This window comes from Rhincodon typus, chromosome 41 (assembly GCF_021869965.1).
Source record: "Rhincodon typus isolate 14 chromosome 41, sRhiTyp1.1, whole genome shotgun sequence".
Classification (NCBI taxonomy): Eukaryota; Metazoa; Chordata; class Chondrichthyes; order Orectolobiformes; family Rhincodontidae; genus Rhincodon; species Rhincodon typus.
In genome coordinates, this window is record NC_063372.1 from 2,787,825 (window position 1) to 2,811,123 (window position 23,299).

At 40.9% G+C, this 23,299-nt stretch overlaps 1 protein-coding gene across 1 annotated transcript in view; it reads left to right on the forward strand.

The window, feature by feature from the left end:
* Positions 1–23,299, forward strand: part of tfcp2 (transcription factor CP2) — a 91,237-nt gene that overhangs the window by 52,871 nt on the left and 15,067 nt on the right. Inside the window, exons 10-13 of the mRNA XM_048618981.1 lie at positions 9,585–9,650; positions 10,173–10,266; positions 14,190–14,280; positions 18,367–18,476. Coding sequence (XP_048474938.1) covers positions 9,585–9,650; positions 10,173–10,266; positions 14,190–14,280; positions 18,367–18,476 — 361 coding nt within the window. The remainder of the gene's footprint in view (positions 1–9,584; positions 9,651–10,172; positions 10,267–14,189; positions 14,281–18,366; positions 18,477–23,299) is intronic.

Consider the following 23,299-nt stretch of genomic DNA (forward strand, 5'->3'; position numbering starts at 1 on the left):
CTTATCTTGGATCTGTTTCTTGAGCCTCAGTTTTAAAAAAAAAAGACATGCCAATGCTACTTTTGAATTATTCTCATTCTTAAACAGAGTTTTGGCTACCATCATATCTACTTGTGGTAATACTGTGGTAACCTCTGGTAATGGACTTTCTTTAGCCAGTACCCTTTTTATAAGGCAGAGGTCGACCCCCTCTAACTAAAACTGAAACTTGAATATTAGCTAAGAGTGCTGCTGTACCTTTAGTAAGATGATGGTTTTCTAAGAGCTTAAAGAATTTTGTGAGAGCTAGTGATTTTTCTCTTTAGGACTGCTAGTTGTTAACTCTAATCGATGGCAGTTGCTCTCACACTGATTTTCAAATGCCCTCTTATACCCTTGATGACTTATTAATTTCTTACAATAGGATTGGTCCTAGGTTGTCAAAACCTTCAGATTTAAATTTAATTAATTGGTTTTTAGTCTCTTAGTGCCTGGTTTAAATTAATTGTTTGACATTCAAACTGGGGGTTGTCTTGCTAACAAAACAAGCTTACTGCCTGGGTTTCTAACCATCAGCCTTTTGGTACAATGTTTCAATTTCAAGAGCTGTGTACATCTATACACTTTTTAAAATCTCCAAGCCTAGAAAAACAAACGTCGTCTTTTAAAGGGACCACACACTCTTTCCCCCTATCATTTTACAAACATCAAATCCTATTGCCCTGCCTTCCAATCCACAAGTACTATACCCAACTTTGCACACACTGGTTACTGTACACAATTAGAAAAATATACGTAACCTCTCTCCAGTTGTACTCCAACCATTTCCTCCGATTCCTGTTGTCTCCAGTTTTGCTAGGGTTCCTTGATACCATGCTGAAATGTGACCTTGATATCGAGAGCAGTAACTCTTACCTCAGTTCTGGAATTCACTTCTTTTGTCCATGTTTTGACTAAAGCTGTAATGACATTGAGCTGTGTGGGCCTGGCAGAATCAAAACTGAACGACAGTGAGCAAGTGACTGCTTTGTAGGTTTTGCTTGATTGTACTACCAACCAAACATTCTATTAATTTGCTCAAGATTTAGCGTACACAATATGGTAATCGTTTGAATTGGATTTGACCTACTTTCTGGGAGTTGGGCATACTAGTATTTTGTAACTGCACCAGAACAACTTGGCTAGAGATGTGGCTAATTCTGGAGCGCAAGTCTATTACTAGAATATTGTCAGGGCCAATAGCCTTTGCAGTGTCTTGTGCCTTTAATGCTTTCTTGGTATGTGATGTGAATCAAATCGTGGACTAACGTGGATTATCCACTCGATCTTATAGCTGAAGGTGGCTGCACAAGCTTCAGCCTTATTGTTTGCTCTAGCTTTCAAAGTTTTTCCATAATTTAGGATGGGCGTATTTGTGGTGCTGCCTCCTCCAGTTTATTGTCAGGGCTGAGATAGACCCATTTTTAATCAATAAGGAATCTAGGGTTCTAGGGCTAAGGCAGGACAGTGGAGTTGAGGATTATCAGAGAAGACTTGATAGGCCAAATGGCCTATTTCTCCTCCAAATCTTATTGTTTTATTATCCACCTCCATTCATGACTGGAAATGACAGGGTTACCGAGCTTAGTTCTGAACCATTGTTTCTGGGCTCACTTTGTTCCATCTGTTGTGTGCTGCTTCACTGTTTTATTATGTATGGTTCCAGATCATTAATTCAGTAATGCAACCACATCTGTGTCTGTTCCCTTAGCTTGCAGGGCACCTTTTACTTTAAAAGGAATATATCCATATTGTGTCTTAATTATTATCTTCCTCGGATGGATTTATTGCTCTTTTAGTGCTTTTCTCTGCAGTCACCTTTCCAATCTGCTGGATTGAATTAATTCTAACCCTGTTGACTTTGTTTTGCATGTTGTGTTTTCTGGTCTCGTTGCCTAATTATTTTAAACCAAATTGTGTTCTTGTCCCCACTGTCAAGTTGATCTCCTTCAGTCTCTGAACCAGATCTAGATCCAACACTGTTTTGCTTTCTGGATGGGAGGCATACTGGTCAAGAAAGTCATCTGTGTAAATTGAAATTTGTCCCCTTCCATACACTTAGCACTATTTTCTTAGCACTCTGATTCATTCAAATCTCCTACCATCACTATTTTTGCTGCATACCATTGAAATTTGTTCATCTCTCTCCTTGATCTTTGGAACTCTTTTTTTTAAATTCTACCAATAAAACCACTCTGCCCCTCTTCCTGTAGTCCTGTTAAACCGGTTCAGTTGTGGATCCATCTGTAAATCTTTTCAGTTTGTAGTGGGTAAAAATGTGGAGTAATCAGATTAGCCATGATCTTATTGAATAGGCTTGATGGGCTGAGTGATCTATTTCTGCTTCTATTTTGAATGTTTGTCTGTAACAGTATCATCGCCTTTAATCAATATTGCCCTGTCCCCTCCTTTCTTGCTTCTGTTGTTGATGCTCCTTAGTAACTAAGGCATATTAAATTTTGTTGAGATACACTCAGACCAAAGGAAAGAATTCAGAAACCTGGACCAGAAACAGTCATTCAGTGATCTTATCCATCTCCTCATGGTCCTACAGAGAACTTCCGACACTTACTCCTTGAAAGCAATTCCAGCTGGGATATGAACCCAAGCTCTTCAATATGCAAGTTTACCACTTGATTTTGCAAACACTTGGTTGGCTGTGTAAACCCCTCTAACTTTTCAAGTTAGGTAGTGTAATTACACACGTGCTTTAAATAATAGCCATCACACTCGAACAACTGAAAAAAAAACCAGAACCTTCGAATAGAAAGACATGAATTTTAAATCTCAATATTACTAATTATTCAAAATGAATTGAACTGACAATTGACATATGGCTAATTGGTAATGAGACAATTAATTTCTGAGCAAAAAAATTATTACAAAAGACATAATTTCCCAGTTCAGCGTATGGCCCTGACCATGGAAAAGATTGGTGGTTTAAGGTGCAACGTTTTTCTATTTTGGGAGAGGTGTGGTGCTTGTGTGGAGACAGACAGTACACCAGAAAAGTAAAAATCAATAGTTAAGACAAAAAGACTTCTTTTGCATTCTGATATACCAGACATTTACACCCTCAAAATGTTTGAACAAATCTGTACTAAAGAAAAATGCGAGGCACACTCCCAAAATAACTACAGCAGGATTCTAGTTGAGATTTTTGGGCTGTATTTTTTAAATTTCTACTCTTGGCTAACTGAAATTACTACTTAAATTACAAACAAGAATAGCAAAGGAGGTATTAAATTTTATTTCTTCAATCTGGTTCCTGTATTTTTTTTGACTTTTTAACTTTACTACTCTTTTTACCTTTTGTCCTTTTTGACCTAGTTTCTGCTTTCTGGTTCTCCTTCCCCTGTGGAGTTAGTTAAACTTTTAGTTAACCTCAGTGAAAATATTTGCAATTGAACAATGTCTGGATCGAGATGCCCCTTTCCCCAGACCGGTCTGAAAAACTTCCCTCCTGCAGTACTTCTCCAGCCACACATTTGCCTGCATAGTCATCTTGGAGTAAATTGCTGCAGATGCTGGAATCTGTACTGTAAGTAAAATGCTGGGGATCACAGCAGGTCAGGCAGCATCCATAGAGAGAAAGCAAGCTAACATTTTGAGTTGCGATGAATCTTCATCCAGAGCTGACGTGGAGTGAGCTCTGACGAGCCATCTAGACTCGCGTTAGCTTGCTTTCTCTCTATGGATGCTGCCTCACCTGCTGTGATCTCCAGCATTTTTTTGTAATCGTCTTGTCTCTGTACTCACTAGTACATGGCATTTACACTGGCATCAGAAGTAAAATACCATTTGAGGATCCTCATTTGTACTTAATGAAACTTAGTACCTGTGCTCCTAACATTCAAGTGTGTTGTGTACTGTGCCAGGTTGCTATGATCCCAGTTATTTCAGTTTGAGGGTAAACTGTTCCAAATCCTCTTTTTAAAAAAAAAAAGGTCCAACTCTCATCTTGGTGTTCTGGAGCAGTTTGATCAACTCTTCTGTCTGCCTTCTGATCAACTCCTCCCTCCCTCGACCAATGACTAGTTTGTCGGCAACTGACCTTTGTTTGTAAAATTGTGGTGGAGCTTAATTATTAGAGGATTGTTATTGAATTTCCCCACCATTATAATCTGAAGCGTTGTTTTGGTGTGGTTTTACAAACACATCCAGCACTCAACTCAAATTCTTTATATATGAGCAAAGGTATGCCCAGCACCAGTGAGTCTGGAAGATAAGCCATAAACTGGGATATGGAGTAATGTCTAGCTAGATTATGGCAATGTTAAGCAATCACTTGTTTAAATTTTGATTTCACATTGGAAATCTCCACTATATAAATCTGAAATCACTACCAAGTACCTGTATCAAAGCTCAACTAGAGATTTTGATCCAACTGTGGCCCCAAAATCTGAATTATGCTAGGGCTCCAAGTTCATCTGTCATACCATTTTGAAAACAGCACCAGTGAGTCTGTTTGTCACCGAGACAACTGGTAGTGGGTTTTGTCCTGAGAATCACCGCACCTCAGGCAAGTGGAGAGATTGAGAAGACGGACTTTCATGGTAATCTCAACCAGTGCAGGAACTGAATCCAAGCTGTTGCCATCACTCTGCATTGCAAACCAGCCAACTGAGCTAATCAGGACCACCAATACCAGTTATGAAAAAGAATTTTGTACTTAGAAGTTTTAGTTTAGGTTGGGGAAGGGTATTTTACTGAGTGCTTCACCGTTTCCTGGGATTTCTTCACCCCATCAAGTTGAAAATATACGTGGATGAAGGAAACCAGCTGAAACCTGTAAAAGTTTCAGTTGACTAAGTTTATTTTGAAGCCATATTAGGTAGGAAGAAGAAAAGTCTTTAGTAATCTGTTTAAAGTAACTGTTTAAAAATGTTTTCAAAATGGTATGAGAGATGAACTTGGAGCCCTAGCATAATTCAGGTTTTGGGGCCACTGTTAGATCAAAATCTCTCGTTGAGCTTTGATACAGGTACTTGGTAGTGATTTCAGATTTATAGTGGAGATTTCTAATGTGAAATCAAAATCTAAACGAGTGATTGCTTAACATTGCCATAATCTAGCTAGACGTTACTCCATATCCCAGTTTATAGTTTATCTTCCAGCTATAAGAACATTAGATATAAGAGAAGAATTAGTCCATTTGGTCCATTTGGGTCTGCTTCACCATTCATAGAGGTTTACAGCATGGAAACAGGGCCTTCAGCTCCACTTGTCCATGCTGCCCAGTTTTCATAACTTAAGCTAGTCCCATTTGCCTGTGTTTGGTCCATAATTCCTCCATACCTATTCTATCCATGTATCTGTCCAAATGTTTCTTATATGATGAAATTGTACTCACCTCTGGCAGCCTGTTCCAGATACTCTCCACCTTCTGTGTGGGGGAAAAAAATTACCCTCTGGTCCCTTTTGTATCGTCCCCTCTCACCTTAAACCTATGCCCTCTAGTTTGAGACTCCCTTACCATAGGGAAAAGCTGTTAGCTATCTACCTTGTCTATGCCCCTTATGATTTTATATACCTCTATAAGGTCACCCCTCAGTCTCCTACACACTTGGGGTGGGGTGGGGGGGGGAAGGTCCCAGCCTATCCAGCCTCTCCTTATAACTCCAACCTTCCAGTTCAGATAGCATCCTATAAATCTTTTCAGCACTGTTTCTAGTTGAATAATATCCTTTCTTTAGTAGGGTGACCAGAATTGCAGGCAGTACTCCAAATGAGCCTTACCAATGTCTTGTACAAGACAGCTGCAACAAGACATCCCAGCTCCTATGCCCAATGCTCTGACCAATGAAAGCAGGCATGCCAAAAGCTGCCTTCACCGCAGTGTACATATGACTCCACTTTCAAGGTGCTGTGAACCTGAACCCTAGATCTCTTCATTCTATAACATTCCCCAGAGCCCTATCATTGACTGTGTAAGCCCTACCAAAATGTAACACCTTGTATTTATCTAAATTAAACGCCATCGGCCTTTCCTTGGCCTACTCGCCCAATTGTTCAAGATCTCGCTGTATTCCTAGATAACCACCTTCAAATCCACTATACCACCAATTTTTGTGTTATCTGCAAACTTACTAACCATGCTACTTTAATTTTCATCCAAATCATTTATATAAATGAATAACAACAGTGGACCCAGCACAATCCCAGTGGCACACTGCTAGTCACTGGCCTCCAGTCTGAAAAACAACCCTCTACGACCACCCTCTGTCTTCTACCTTCAAGCCAATTTTGTATCTAATTGGCTAGCTCTCCCTGGATCCTATGAGATTTAACCTTACTCAACAACCTGCCATGCTGTACTTGTCAAAGGCCTTGCTAAAGTCCATGTAGACAACATATACTGCACTGCCCTCATTTACTTTCTTGGTCACCCCTTCAAAAAACTCACGCTCGTGAGACACTATTTCCCATGCACAAAGCCATGCTGACTGTCCAAATACCTGTAGATCCTGACTCAAATCCGCTCTAACAACTTAACTTAACGTGCCACAGATGTTAGGCACACCAGTCTGTAGTTCCCAGGCATTTCCCTTCAGCCTTTCTTAAATAATGGCGCAACATTAGCCATCCTCCGATCTTCAGGCACTTCACCGGATCATGGCTGTGTTTCTCAGTCCCATTCTCCTGCCTTCTCCTTGTAACCCTTGATCCCCTTACTCATCAAGAACCTGTCTCTCTTGTCTTAAATATGCTCAATGACTTGGTCTCCACAGCCCTGTGTGGCAATGAGTTCCACAGATTCACCATCCTCTGGCTGAAGAAATCCCCCCTCATCTCTGTTTTAAAGCATAGTCCCTTCACTCTAAGGCTGTGACGTCCGGTACTAGTCTTCGGTGAAAACATTTTCTCTGTATCCACTCTATCCAGGCCTCTCAGTATTCTTTTGAGTTTCGATTAGATCCTTCCTCATCCTTCTAAACTCTAAGTGCAGACACCAAGTTCTCAACGGCTCCTTGTGAAAAGCACACCTCAAAGAATACTTGATTTAATCCCAGTATGTTGTGTAGAAGTTGGTACTGAAATGTGTTTGCATCTTCCGTATTACGTTTATTTCCAGCTCTGGTCTCTTGATCCAGTTTGATTTGTACATATATGTATATAATATATTTCAGTGTTTAATAAGTCTTCAGATGCTGATAGAGTTCTTTTCTTTTGAAATGGAAAAGTGAGGAAGAAATGTGCGGCAGACTTAGTCAGTTCCTCAAAGTTATCAGGTGCAAACATGCAACTGCAGAGCGAGCTTTTCCCTAAACTGGAACTTGCTCCGGTTGAGTAAAGGAGAGGCTGAAAGTGAGCACTTGCGAACAGAGTGAAGGCTGTTACCATCATCTCAAACTTTTTAATTATTTCATACAAGAGTCTCTCCTCTCACAGTAAAATAGAGAATAAGAATCCAAAACAGTTTTGAAAATCAAACAAAGCCAGTTAGGTATGTGTCCTGAAGGAAATACACTCCAATTTTGAGAATGTGGGTGCGCTGCTGTAGAAGGCTGTCGAAACAAAATTAATGGTGGTATTTAAAATGGACTTAGGTACTCATCCATTTAGAACCGGTTTAAAGGGATATGCTTCCTACCTCTGGGAATGATTGACGTCACATGATTCTTAACTAAGCAAGTATCACAAGAAGACATGTCTGACAATGGAAATTAGTGTTAAATCACCTTGCTGCAATGCACTTAATTTGATAGCTAAGCAGTAGGTCTGTTTTACTGCATAAGGTTTTTTGATTAACTAATCAGCCTGTTCATAAGTGTTACGGCATGCCTCTGGAGCAGGTGGGACTTGAACTCTGCCACCTTATGCAACAGTAGAGATACTATCACTGAGCCACAAGAGCCCTCCAGCCTAATTCATTACTGGAAATTGGAATGGGAACCTTGCCATGGGGTCCAGATAAACCTGAAAACTGCTGTAACTAGGAGAATCCTGGTTGGACAAAACAAGTGGAAAGCGCTATGTGCTGCTGAACTTCAGCTTTTATTAGCAGTTAACCAATAGCAGTACAAGTGTCATTCTTTGGGGTTCCTAAGCCTAGGCTTTTGTCCAACTGAGTTTTAGCTCTTAGATTGGACTTGTGCAAGTGGGATATCGATGATCTAGCCAAGGAAAACATCTAATCTGCTCTGTTTAGATGACTCCACGGTGGTCCTGAAATGTTCTGTCAGCATAGTGTGGCGGGTAGTATTAGTATTTTCACATTTATACTCAAGTCTCAGACCTCCATTTTCCCATTGTAATGAGAAGTCTGTCGGATCAAAATAAATGGTTTGAGGCATAATCATATTTTAACTCCTCTAAGTCTATAGCAGGTTTTAACCTTAGGTTAGGATGTGAGCATTTACTCTCGCCTGATCCGGGGCAGTACAGCATTATTATAAGCTGTTAAAGTTAGCCCTTGTTTGCCTGTTCAAGGGGGTTTGAAACCTCTAGGGTGCTGTGTGCAAAAGAACCTCGGGTTAACCTGGTTATTCTTGTATTTGCATTTGTGGCCTTTTGTGCGCAAAAATAGCTAACTTTCACGTGGACGATGACCATTGTGCCTCAGTGATTAATTGTATAGAGATATAATAAATCAAGATATAATAAATTTTTTGAGTAAAAGGTGTGCATGTCTAATTGCTTTAATGACCAGTGTAATTTTTTTTTTTTTTTTGAAAACTTGTTTGGGAACAAGTGATAGAACTGCATTATAGATACCTTTGCGCTCTCATAGATGTCTGGTTCTTTCAGTGGCAGCATTCTTGCTTTTTGAGACTGTGTCCATTGTGATTTGAAGCCTCGTTCCAGGAGTCAGGAGCATGTAACATAGGCTGACACTTCAATGCAGCACTATTGGAGTGACACCTTTCAGTCGAGCGATTAAACTTGTTTCCGGGTGCAAAAGCTCCCTTGCGCTATTTGAAGAGCAGAGAGTCCTGGTGTCCTGGCCATCATTTATCCCTCAAACAATGCCAGCCAAACAGTTTGAATGTTTATTGCACGTGCTGCTAGTGGTTGGTACCTTGCTAAGCGCAAATTAACTGCTGCATTTACCTGTCTATATTTCAGAAGTAATTCATTGGCTAAGTGCTTTCAAATTTCCTAAGAAGTTGCCATAAAATGCTATATTTCTCTCCGCCTCTGACCCAATTTATGAAACAGTCCTAATCCAGAGATTTTCGTAAAGATGCTACAGAAAATCTGCATTGAGTCAGTAATTACTGTTGTCCTGCTATTGGGAGAATTATTGAACTGGTTATCCTATTTATTTGTCCACTCGCATTTAATTTCTCACACTGACAAGAATTGGAATCGAAATTTGCATAAACGTAATCAACTTCTCTGGCTATTGGGTGCTTTCAAAAAAAATTTATATTTAACCTCCATGCTCTGTACAATTTCAGCTCAATAATTCTACTGAATTTTCACTAGATTTGGTAAGTGATTTTGTCTCCTCAGATTTTTTGACTTCTTTCAATTTATATACAAAGAAACTGTACATGCAGCCAAAGTGAAAATCACTTTTAGGTTTTTGCAGAAGTTCACAAGTAACTTTTTCTTGTCAGACACTGGGATCCTTTCGCAAGTGGGCTTGTCGGGAACTGTCCGTGTCTCCCGTCTCCGAAAATCAGGTAGGGGCTTTTGTTGCCAAGGTGCAAACAGACTCAGTTTTGAGGGTTATGTTTAATTTTGCCCACAAGAAATGCACTGAAGTTGGAACAAAACCTTTGACCTCATGCAATTTTGAGCAACTTAATAAATTGGCAATGTGACCAGACAGGAAAAGACTTATTCAAGCTATTGCTGTTTAAGTGGAATTCCAATACATTTAAGTGCCGACTTTATCAATTTGTCATTATGGCCAAGGATTCCAGTTCTTTCACTCCCCAAATATTAGGGTGAAGTAGCTAGTGTGGTGATTGTTAAATTTTCTCTGGAGCAATGTGGACTGTAGTTTTTCCCTAGTTCAATAGTGCACCAAATGGCTCAGCTTAGGACCAAGGAAAGTCACTGACACCCATAGGTATGTGTGACTGAGTGTCTCCAATGGAGTTTGCACTCCCCTTAGCCTGCAGCTGATGTACTCTTGGGTCATTGTATCTGTGTGTACATTTCAGGGCTCCTGTCTAAGACTTGCAACTTTATTTTTGCAGAATCTGTTGCCAACAGCCACACCTCAGGACGCTCAGCAGTGGTTGCACAGAAATCGGTTTTCTCCATACTGCAGGCTCTTCGCAAACTTCTCTGGTACCTTTTGCTTATTAACTTATTGGGGTGAAAATATTTGGCACAGTTACCTGGGATTCTGGAATGGGTTGCAGCACGTTCTTTTCATCTTGAGGACCTAGGTTTAGATTCAGTTGGGCCGGAAGAATAAACTCGCTGCACAGCATGCTGATCCTTGATCTATGTTCGCAGCCTCTGCTAAGTTTCTAATAGTAATATGCCCACAACACCAACTTACCTTTTCCAATTTAATGTCAAGTTGAGGTCTTTAGTGGGATTTCAAGGGTAGCTTGTGTGAAAAATGGGCATGTTGCCTCTGTCACCAGGCAAGCACCCCAATGAACTCCAGATTATGAGGAGGAAAGAACACTTATTAAAGTGCCTCAGGGCCACCTGGTGAGATTTTTGTTCCAGAAAGGGGGCCGAGCCCTGGGCTGCACAATATTGCACAAATCGAAAAGAGTGGTGGAGGGAAGTAGTTAATAGTTAGTACTAAACTCTGCCTTTTTAAACTGTAGATTTTAGTTGGAAGAAACAGTGGCTGAAGGGAGGAGAGGAATTTCAGTTTTTAAGAGTTAAACTGTGAAAGAATGAGTTCAGAATAGATGTATTAGGTTCTAATTTCAACCTTCGTAAGTCTGAGAGGAGACTGTACAAGTAGCAATTTGGGGCTGAGAAGAAACTAAAGAAATATTGACTGAATGTTGACATTAAGTGAGAGACCTGAAAGGTTAAGGTGGGGCAGGGAATTGAAAAGCTTGAAGTGTGAGAAGATTTGCTGCATTATCAGAAAAAGGGGATTACATAACTCTGGTGGGGCGGGCAAGATTAACTTATTTTGGACTTTATTCTTTCTAGGAAGGCAGTGTGGGGACAAATATAGAAACGCAAAACATAAATTTAAAAATTGAAATTTTTACAAAGTGAACAGTTGTAAGAAGTGTGATGACAATATTCAAAAAGGGCCAACAAGTCAGCAAAAGTATTGAACCTCAGTTAGACCACATTTGTATTGTTATGCACAGTACTGATTTTTATATGTATAAAGGCTAGAGAACATGGTTTGGAAAAAGCACAGAGCTTAAATTGATATCAGAACTGAGAGTATACTGGTCATCAAGAAAAAATAGAGCAGGCTAAGGGAGTGACTTAATAAAGGTTTTTAAAAATGAGTGTTTGATAGTGAAGATGTTTTCATTTATGGAGTAGTCCAAAACTAGGAGTCTCAGATCTACACTATGAAACCAAAAGGAAACTTGGGAGAATGAGACTGAATGTTCTTGCAGAGCATGAACTAAATTGATACCTTCTGTTCTACACCCTTCTACAATGCTAGGAGAAACTTCTTTATCCAGAGAGTGGGCAAAATGTGGAATTTACTGCCAAATGGAGCAGTTGAAGCAAATAGTGCAGATATATTAGAGAAGTAGCTGTGGAGCACATGAGGGAGGCAGGAATAGTTTATGCTGATAGGTTTGGATTGAAAGGAATGTTGGAGATTTGTATAGAATGTTAATATTACCATTGACTAGTTGGAAAGAATGGCTGATATGTGCTGTACATTCTAGGTAAAACTATTCTATCTTCAAGTGTTCACTGAAGATTCTTGCTACAGGTTCTCTGAGCTAGTCTGGCTGCTAAACCACTCTAACTGCCAACTTGGTTGAGTTTGTCTTGCTCTTGCCCATGGCTCAGAAGGCTCTGACCTACTTGAGCATAAACTTGATAGTTTTGTGGAGGGAATGTTGCAATCTTTGAAGACACTTCGTCAGAAGAGATGCCAGTCAGGTCTCTTCTGCCTTTTTAGGTGGACAAGGTTTCCAATGTTTTGACAGAGTTCCCTGGTGCTACCAGGGTTTTGGGGAGGTGGGAAGTTCAGGAAGCTGCTGTCTGATGATGAGCCTCTTTGCATATTCTGCCAAAGAGAGCTGCTATCTTTTCATTTTTAAAATGTTTCTGCAGAGCTTGTTCAAGCATTTTGTGTCAACATTGCACTACTATAAGCATCCTTTCCAAATCAAAGTTGAGTTGAAGCCCCAAACGAGCCAATTCAGCGCAATATAAAAGCGGTGCATAATGTCTCATTCTCATCTTTCGGATGAGATATTAAGTGATCCCTTGACTGTCTGCTCAGGTGGCATAAAAGGTTTTATGGCAAAATTTGAAGAAAGGGGAATTCTCAACAGTGTTCTGGTTAACAGTTGACAACATGCACCACACAAACACCATTTGTTTTAGCTGCTGTTTTTAAGTCTTCACTGTGCGCAAATTGGCGGCTGCATTTGCTTGCATAATGATTGCACTTGAAAAATAACCTTTAGTTGCAAAACACCTTTTTGGGCTGTTCTGAGGATGTTATGAAGCACTATTTTGATGTATGTTCATTGTTCTTTCCATCTTATGGGTTAAGGAACACCTGACAGTTCAGTGTTGTTGACCGAGCGCTCATCTGAACTGGGGATTTTGGTTGGTTTGAAAGCTGATCTGTATGCATGTAATGCACCGGATTTCAAAATAAGTTGCGTGTGAAGTAAATTGAGCAATCTGGCTCCACTTTTTCCCATTACTAACACTGCCCTGAGTCAAAGGGTTGTGCCTTTAAGCCCTACATTAGAGCATAAGCACATAATCTACATGGACTTTTTGTCTGGTTCTGGGTGATTATTGCATTTTTGCAGTTGCAGCATTACAGAAGAGATGATAGACCAAGGGTCTATCTCTCTAGTTTTATATGAAATAGACTGCAACACTGTTTGAAGAACAGAGAGATTTCCCTTTATCCTGACCAACATTCTTGCTTCAAACCAATACAACTAAAACGATTTTGTAATTCGCGGTATGACTTTGTGCGCAAATTGACTGCTGTATTTGCTTGCATAGCAACACTGATGGCACTCAGTATTAACTCAGGCAATGAAACGCAGTGTTTTGCAATGTCCTGAGGATGTGAATAAGGTGCTATGTAAATCTGTTTTTCTGTTTTTTTTCCTATCTGAAGTCTTGGGTTTTCATCTTTTACTTTTCTCCTTTTCCCTTTTCTCAAGTCAACAAGAGTAATGTGAACAATTTTTCAGTCTTTTGCTGACTCTGTCTTCTGAGCTGCTCAGTAAGCCTACATGTAAAATATAGTTTTAGAATTTTATTCAAATTGAAAAAGTGGTCACAAAACATGGAGACTTAAATTTGTTCTTCGAACCTAAAATCTTTTAGACATAATTCAAGTGGAATTCAATTTCTATTCCAGCTTGAAACTGATTTTTTTTTTATTTGTTTAATTTGTAACATTGTAGTCATTCACATTGATCTGAATGGCATATTTGGTAACGTATTTTATGGTAACTTTTATTTTCCTGGAGGTTGTTTTTGATCATCCCCAGGGGTTAGAAAGGAATATTTCAGGTTTGCCTATATATTTCTAAATATTTCCTCCTAGGAGGTTACATGGTTACAAGGCAAAGTGGAGATCATTACAATAAGGTTGGCTAGTTGACAATCAATAGACCAGCCAGTCTTTCTCTATCGGCTTTTTTTGGATTTTGTGTAAGAGAATTAATAATGTGTTCAGGGCAAGTATAGCCCCAAACTGGTATTAATGTGTCATGGATTTATGTAGACCTACTGAAGAACAGAATTTGTATATTTAGATGAGTTTTTTTAATATAGTATGTTTAAAGTGGTATTTTTACTTGAGCATTTAATTCAAGGCACATACAGTGGCTTGAACTGAATGAGCAGGAAGCTAAATCCAAGTATGCTGGTCCATGAGGTAACTGACTAGGCATGCTAATTATGCAACCTGATGAATAATTCTTCCATATTTTCAGTTAGACAAAGCTATGGCAGTGTCTCACTAGAACTTCAGGCGATCAGTAGTACTGTGCAAATATCCTCCATTTTTGCTACACCACCAGGAAGTTTTGAATTTCTATTGCCTCCATCCACAGGTGGCGATTTGTTAAAGCTGACTAGAGATGATGTTATCCAAATATGTGGCCCTGCAGATGGAATCCGACTCTTCAATGCCCTGAAAGGAAGGTAAGTATGCCTTGTGTTTCAGCTTCAATATATTGTACTAAGCATTTGACATAGAATGTGGAACAGGCCTTCACCCTGCCACATCTGCGCTGACCATGATGCCATTTTAAACTAATCCCATCTGCCCGCACATGTCTGTATCCCTCTATTCCCTGCCCGTTCATGTATCTGTCTAAATGCCTCTTAAACATTGCCATCATATCTGCTTCTACCATCTCTCCTGGCAGCACTTTCCAGAGACCTCTGACCCTCTGCGTGTTTTAAAAAAACAATTTGCTTCACATTTCTGCGATAGCAAGAACTGCAGGTGCTGGAGTCAGATAAGTGTGGAGCTGGAGGAACACAGCAGGCCAGGCAGCATCAAAGGAGCAGGAAAGTTGACATTTTGGGTCGGGACCCTTCAGAAATGGGGGAGTGGGAAGGGAGCTCAGAAGAAAAGGGAGAGAGGAGGGGGGGGGCTGGGGAAGGTGGGTGGGATGGTGATAGGTGAGTGCAGGTAGGCAGTGGTGGGGATTGGTCAGTGAGGAGGCAGAGAAGATGGGCAGGATGTGTCAGGTCAAGGAGGTGGGGATGAGAGGGGAGGGTTGGACATGGGTTGAGGCCAGGGGTGGGGAAGACTTTGAAACTGGTAAAATCCACGTTTAGGCCATTGGGCTATATGCTCCTGAGGCAGAATGAGGTGTTGCTTCTCTAGTTTCCAGATGGCATCATTGTGACACTGGAGGAGGCTCAGGATGGACATGTCCTCCAGGGAGTGGGAGGGGGAGTTGAAATGGTTCGCAACCAGAAGATGGTGGTGTTTGTCATGTATAGAGCGCAGATGCACCCAAGGTGGCCTCCTCTACATTGGTGAGACCGTTTTGTAGAGCATCTACACTCTGTATGCGAAGGTAAATTGAAGGTTGACCTTGCTTTGTAATGGGATAGAAGTAGGAAAGTCCTGCTACAACTGTCCAGGACGTTGGTGAGACTGCACCTGAGTACTGAGTTGAATTTTGGCCTCCTTGTTTAGAGAAGGGTATACTTTTCGTTATAAGCAGATCAGAAGAGGTTGCATCCGCTGATTTGTGGGTTGAAGTGATTGTCTTAAAAGAAAATGTTGAGCTGGTTTGACCTATATTGATTTGAGGTAATCTTATCGAAACACCAGATTCTGACAGGGATTAACAAGGATATTTCCCTTCATGGGATAATCTAGAACTTGGAGGCACAGTTTTGAAATAAGGGATTCTTCAATTAAAATTAAAATGAGGAATTTCTTCTCCTAGGCATGGTTAGTCTCTGCTCCCTGGAGTAAAGAATTCCAAAGCGCATGCTCATGCACTGTCCAATATTATTGCTGGTGGTTTCCAATTGTGAAACAATTTGGGAAAAAAAATTGGTATTTACTGAAAATATTCCTTCTACCTATGCAGGAAAGAAGCTAGGAATGTGCTTAAGTTCCAGAAAGCTGCATGACTGGAAACATGGCAATTCAAAATAATTTAAATGATCTTTCTCCCACTCACCCAAACTGAAGGGGATGGTCAGGTGGGCCTTTTTTCAAAGTGATTTGCTCAATTTTTCACAATTATTAAATCACTTTTCATCGTGCTGGGCAAGACTCCCATTGTCTCCAATCTATTTATGACCAATTGAAAGTTCAGATTGCCCACCATTCTGGTGAGTACTGAACTAATTTTACAGCAATTTTGTACAAGATACTGGGGCTTAGTCTGACCTACTTAACAGTATGCATGTTGAAAGTAGAACAATTATGCATTACAAAGCTTAGGGTACAGTATTTGTTTCAAGCTCATTCTCTGCATCATTGGCCTTTTGCATTGACATGGCGTTCGCATTTTATAGGGATGAGTATGGAGGCAGGTGGGCATTCCAGTTTCCTGTCACTATTTTGGGAAGGGGTAGGTAGGCTGCTAATGCAAGTTTCTGGCTTATGGGCTACTTGTGGCATCGGGAACAAGACTAGCTGCTGGGAGGTGGCCTCCCAGTGATGGTCCAGGAGGGCCAGTGCTCCAGGCTGCTTTGGGGTCCTTACCACCTTGGCCCAGTTGCTGAGGCCACTATTTTTAATTAAGACCAATAAAAGTCGCTGAAAGGGTGCTGCCATTTTGCCATGTCCTCTCTCCCACAAGCTGAATTTCATCCTGCTGCTTTTACCAAGCTGGGTATCCCCTAGCTTTGAGAACCTGTCCAAAACTTTAATTGAACAACAGAGTCATGCTCTAACTATTGTCTAGCCAGTGCATGGAATATCACTGCTAGGTGACTGACTTTCCCACATAGTGCAGAGTCGAGATCCTTGTTTGGCTGTGACTATCAGGTCCATCCCCAAAATCCTGTTCGTGAAGTTCAAATTCAGAAAACTTCATTAAAGTTAAAGATCCTTCACAGGACCAGGCTGAAATTCTCAACAAATTGTGTTGAAGTTTTTGCTATCGGTATGAATTAATACTTCCTAATCTGAGGATTGTCCTTTTTTGGTTTTAATGGCTTTGCAGACAAAAGTGCGCGTAATGCTGCGATGCGTATATTTCCATGTAGGAAGGTGCTTTGACTTGATTTCTCCTTTTGAAGCATTGTAATACTGGAATGGTGCTTTGTGAAGTTAATAAAACTGGAAGTTTAGGGAATTAGTGGCAGCTTTTTGATAGGAATTGGTAAGAAGGTTGTAGACTACAGGGATAATGAGTATTTAGAGGGAAAGAAACATTTTCATTCAGTAGCATTTTACACAACACAACCACAATGTCCTTATACGCTTCACGGCCAGTGAAGTATTTTTAGAACATAGAACGGTACAGCACAGTACAGGCTCTTCGACCCACGATGTTATGCTGAACTTTTACCCTAAACCTAAGGTCTATCTAACCTCCACCCCTACCTTATGCTGTCATCCATATGCCTATCTAATAGCCGCTTAAATACCCCTAATGAGTCCGACTCCACTGCCCTCTCTGGCAACGCATTCCACACCCCGACTACTCTGAGTAAAGAACCTACCTCTGACATCTCCCCTATATCTACCTCCAATCACTTTAAAACTATGTCCCCTCGTACTAGCTACCTCCACCCTAGGAAAAAGTCTCTGGCTGTCCACACTATCTATACCTCTGATCATTTTGTACACCTCCTATCAAGTCAAAAGTATTGTGTGTAGATGGGAGCTGAAAGTTATATTTAGTGAGTGGTCAAAACTCTGGCAGATGGAGTTCAGTGTCGGGGTTGTAAGGTGAGCCACTTTAGACCAGCAAAAGACTTGGTATTTTTTTTAAATGGTGAGCTGCTCAGAATTATCGACCAGCAGCTGAGTGTTGGGGCTCATGTACAAAAGAAAACCACTACACATCAGTGAACAAGTACAAAGAATAATTTTGAAGAAGCAAATTGGATATTGGCCTTTATTCAAAGAGGGCTAGAATACACAGGGAAGAAGTGAGTGTTCTGGTGGTGTCCCATCTGGATTTACCATGTTCAGTTCTGGCACCAGACCTAAGGGGAAATAGCAGCCTTGGAGGAGGTGCAGTACCGATTCACCAGAATGATCCTAGAGTTTAAATTATTTAAATCGGGGCAAATAAGTTGAGTAGACCAGGTTTGATTTCCTTTGAATATAGCTTAAGGGATACAAAGGGCAGTGGATATCTGGAATTTACTTTCTCCTCCTTCCTCAGCACAACCCACCCCACATCTTCCAAAAAATATATCTGTTGAGACTGGGTCAGTTGAAAGTTTGCAAACTAATATTTTAGCCTGAAGATGGTGGGAACCCCACCTGGTTGTAACAATCATTTTAGGTCAGAACATTAGAGTTGTAGAACCAAGGCAGATAGTATGTATTAAGGTGTAGACCAGCCATGATCTAATTGGTGGAACAACTTGAGGCTGCAAGGCTTATTCCTGGTCCTATTTTATATTATTTGGATTTAGGTGTGTCTTGTGATGAGTAGCTTGGGAATCAATCATCTTCGTGCAATAATTCTTATGCCAAGCTTTTCATGTTTTGTTATTGTGAATGTTTTTGTCAGTTTATTATATTCCAGTGTAATAAGTATAATAATTCATATTTTTCCCTTGTGCATTTAGGATGGTCAGACCAAGGCTGACAATTTATGTTTGTCAGGAACTGCAACAAATTCGAGAACAGCAACAGCACAAACATGAAAATGGTGATTCTGTGAGCTGTTCTTTCTATGGTAAGTAAATTCATTTACCACACTGTACCGCAATGAAATTAATTTCATTTGCCATGCTTTGTGCAGGCTTATCTGGTGGGGGGAAAAACGCCCTTTCTTTTGTGTGTCCGTGTGCAACGTGCACACCTCTATTTCAAAAGAGGCTGCATAAAGGTTTATTGATCTGGAAAAGACAGGTACAAGCATTGACTACAGAGCTGCTGAATGTCAATTCCTTGTCTTTTTTTAAAATTTACTTCATTCCATTTCATATGGGACGAGCCAATAGCTCGAAGAATTAGTAAAGCCTATGACAGTGTTCAGCATGATAGATTAATTAGTCAAGTTAGATCACATGGGATTCAGGGAGAGCTTGTCAATTGGATACAAAATTGGCTCGATGGTAGGAGACAGAGTGGTGGTGGAGGATTGTTGTTCAGACTAGAGGCCTGTGACCAATGGTATTCAGCATGGATCGGTGCTGGGTCCACTGTTTTGTCATTTTTATATAAACAATTTGGATGTGAACATAGGAGGCATGGTTAGTAAGCTTGCGGATGACACCAAAATTGATGGTATAGTTGAGTGAAAAAAGTTATCCAAGATTACAAAGATATTTTCATCAATTGAGCCAGTAGGTTGAGGAGTGGCAGGTGGAATTTGATTTGGATTAATGTGAGATGTTGCATTTTGGTAAGACGAACAAAGGCAGGACTTGTACAATTCATTATCGAGCCTTGGAGAATGTTGTCGAGCAGAGGTTCAGATACGTAGTTCTTTGAAAGTTGCATCACAGGTACACGGTGGCTTTAAAAAAAAAAAAAAAATGGCATCTGGCTTCATTGTTCAGACCATTGAGTATAGGAGTTGGGATGTCATGTTGCAGTTGTACAGTGTGTTGGTGAGACCACTTTTTTGGAGTACTATGTACAGTCCTGATACCCTTCCTTCAGCAGGGCAATTAATAAATTGGAGAGGGTGCAGAAAAGATTTACAGGTATGTTAGCAAGACTGGATTGAGTTAGGAGAGACTGGATATGCTGGGACTGTTTTCAATGGAGTGTAGAAGATTGAGGGGTGACCTTCTTAGAGGTTTATAAAATTGTGAGGGCATAGATAAAGTAAATAGCAAAGGCCTGTCCCCAAGGGTAAGAGTGATCAAAACTACAGGGCATAGTTTTTAAGGTGAGAGGAGAAATTTTTGAAAGGGACCCGAGGGTCAACTCTTCCCACAGAGGGTGTTTTCATATGTTGAATGAACTACCAGAGGAGGTGGTAAATGCAAGGACAGTTGCAACATTTAAGACATTTGAGCAGGTACATGAATACGAAAGGTTTAGAAGGCTATGGGCCAATGCAGGTAAATGGGACTGGTTTAGTTTTGGGAAGGTTGGTCAGCATGGACGAGTTGGACCAAAGGGTCTGTTTCCATGCTGTATGACTCTAAGAATTCATTGCTGCTTTTTGACTTACTCCCTTGCAGCAGGCCCGTTCCTGGCCATCCGTTTCCAAGTGCACAGTTCTGAAGAGTTGCGACTCTCTGCCTTAACACTATTCATCTGGAACATTTCATTTTGCTTGTGTTTACCCTTGTGCTACTGTCTCATCTGTTTGAATTTGGAAAGCTCATTGTTTTTCCATGTCTATTCTTAACTCAGCTCCCTGTTATATTTTGGATTTTGCCTGACTGCAAGTGAGAGTAAACCCAACAACTCGGCATAAAAGCTAAGTGAAAAATAACAGACTGGAGGTGAAGAATCCAGAAGGTTTATAAATCTCATCTGTGTTATCTTGGAGTTATTGTCATTGCTTCCATACCCAATCTACAGAGAAGTTGATTCACTGATATTGGACAAAACATTTACCCACTGAGACACCACAAACACTGTCTTCAGAGTGCTTGTATTTAAAACATATATTGTCGATCTTGTTGTTTGCCTTGGTAGCAGTTTTGATTGAGTCGCAATGCTCTTGGATCCACGCCTTTCGATCTTAACACATTTTCAACTGATATTTCAGTGCAGCACTAAGTTTGCTGCATTGCTTGTTCTTCTGATGCAATAAACTGAAAATCTATTTGCCTTTGCAGGTTGATGTTAAATATCATGTCACACTAATCAAACAACAAGGAACTCTTCCTGTGCTCCTTGCCAATATTCCTTCCTCAAATAGGGCAAATAATCCAGAGGCCAAGCTAATGTCCTGAGGCGAGGGATTCAAGACCCAAAGTGGCGGCTAGTGGAATTTAAATTCACAGAATCAATAAGTTTGGAATTAAAAGCTCAATAGAGTGACTGTGAAACTATTGGTTGTCATTTAAAAGAAAACTATCTTGTTCACAGGCATGCTTTAGGCAAGGATGTCTGTTCTTCCTCGGTCGCCTGATATGTGACACCAGGCCCACAGCAATTTGGCTGGCTCTCTGTTTTAACTGTCCTCTATCAATCTGTTATAGCCAATCATTAGGTCTATTAATAAAACCAGATGAAAACCTGGCATTGATCTGGGCACAGAAATGACAAAGACCATTCCCTGTCCAGTCACCTCTGCAAGGTGGTCCTCCTAACATCTCAAAGTAACTTTTTGAAATGATAAAAGCATATGTCTAGTATAAGTAGCATGAAGATAATCAAGTATGAAGCCTCTGGTTAGAGACAACTGAGCAACCCAGGTAGTTGTTTAGTAATTAACGGTATATTAATGCAAATTAACATCTATTAAGTGAGATCATCTCTGAAATAAAGGACACCTCGAGGCTGTAGACTTGCTTGCCAAGCCAGTCTGTTTGTTTGCAGACATTTCATCACCCTGCTAGGTAACATCAGTGCACCTCCAGTGAAGTGTTGGTGTTCTGTCCTGCATGTTATTTAAATTCCTCAATTTGCTGGGATGGTTGGCATTACTTCCGATTCTGTTTTTCAGTGGTTTGTATATCGGGTCCAGTTCAATGTGTTTGTTGATGGAGTTCTGGTTGGAATGTCAGGCCTCCAGGAATTCCCTGGCATGTCTCTGTTTGGCTTGTGCTATTATGGATGTGTTTGTCCCAGACAAATTTATGTCCTCCTTCACCACTGTGTATTGAGACCAGTGAGAATTGGTCGTGTCTCTTGGTGGCAGGTTGGTATTCGTGTATCCTTTATTGTCAGTTCTTTTCAGTTTGGCCTATGTAACGTTTCTCTCAGTCCTTGCATGGCATTTTGTATATTACATTAGTTTTATTGTTTGTGGATCTGGGATCCTTTTACGTTTGTCAGTAGCTGTTGCAGGGTGGTTGTTGGCTTGTGGGCTACCCTGATACCTAGGGGTCTGAGTAGTCTTGTGGTCATCTCTGATAGTCCCTAATGTACAGTAGGGTGGCCAGTGTGTCTGGCCGTGTTGTGTCGTCTTGTTGTGGTCTGTTGCGGAGGTAACAGTGGATTGTGCTTTTTTGAGTATCCATTCCTTTTTAAAAACTCCGTATAAGTGCTCCTGTTCTGCTTTGTGCAATTCTGGATTGCTGCAGTGTGTTGTGGCCCATTTTGAATAATGTCCTGATACAGCTCCGTTTATGGGTGTTGGGGTGGTTGCTGATGTAATTAAGTCTCTGGCCCATATGTGTGGTCTTTCTGTATAAGCTAATCTGGAGTTCCCCGTTGTTCTTGCGTTCTACCATTATGTCTAGGAAGGGTTGTCGATTATTGTTCTCTTCTTCTTCTTTTGTGAATTTAATTCTGGTGGATGATATTGTTTGTGTTGGTGGGTTTCTTCTAGTCTTGTGCATTTGATAATCATGAAGGTGCCATCTACATAGCGGACCCAGAGGTTGGGTTGGATAGTGGGGAGCGCTATCCATTCTAATCTTTGCATTACCACTTCTGCTATCAGCCCTCATTGGGGATCCTGTTGGTGTTCCATTGATTTGATTTGTTTGAATGTGCAGTTGTTGAAGGCAAAGTGGGTTGTGAGGCACAGATCCAGCAGTTTCTGTCCTTGTTGATGCTGTGGAGTTCCCGCCTTCCTGTTTCGACCAGTAGTGTTGCGGTTGCTTCTCTGGCCAGGTCAATGTTTATGGATGTAAATAGTGCTGTTACAGTGAAGGATATCATCATCTCGACCTCTTCTATTCTGGTGTCCTTGATGTTGAGGAATTCTTGGGAGGACTGGATGGAGTGGGTATTTCGGTTTCCATTGTAGTTCTTTAGCTAGTCTATATGTTGGTGTGCCTGGTAGTGAGACAATGGGTCTGAGGGGGACCCCTAGCTTGTGTACCTTGGGGAACCGGAAGTAATGCCAACCACCCCAGCAAACCAGCATATAAATAACAGCGGGACAGAACACCAATGCTTCGCTGGAGACGCACTGGCGATGTCACCTGGCAGGGTGGTGAAACATCTGCGACCAAACACCGGCTCAACGAGCAAGTCTACAACCTCAGCTACGAATCTCCTCAAAACTTTGGAGGGCATCACACAATGAAATATGTATCCTGTGCCATGTGGGAATTCTAAGATGTTTCCTGTGTCCTAAGCAGCCCCAATTGCAGAAAGTGCCCTCAGTTTGGGGGACTAGAGCTCTGGAGTTTGACGACAGCTGTTGGATCATTGTGAGGAGGAATGTTTTGAGTGGCGTATTTAAGGAGTTGGTCACGCCATAATTCAGTGTGTGCGGACATAAAATGGGTGATTGTCAGGCAGACAAAGAAGAGCCAGCAGTTAGTTCACATGATCCCTGAAAGCATCATGCGTTCTAACCAATATTCAGTCCTCAATATGAATGAGGATAGGGATCTTCTAGGAAGGGCAGCCGGATCCAAAACTATAGCACTTGGTGTTTCAGCTGTATAGGGAGTGAGGAGAAAGGTGAAG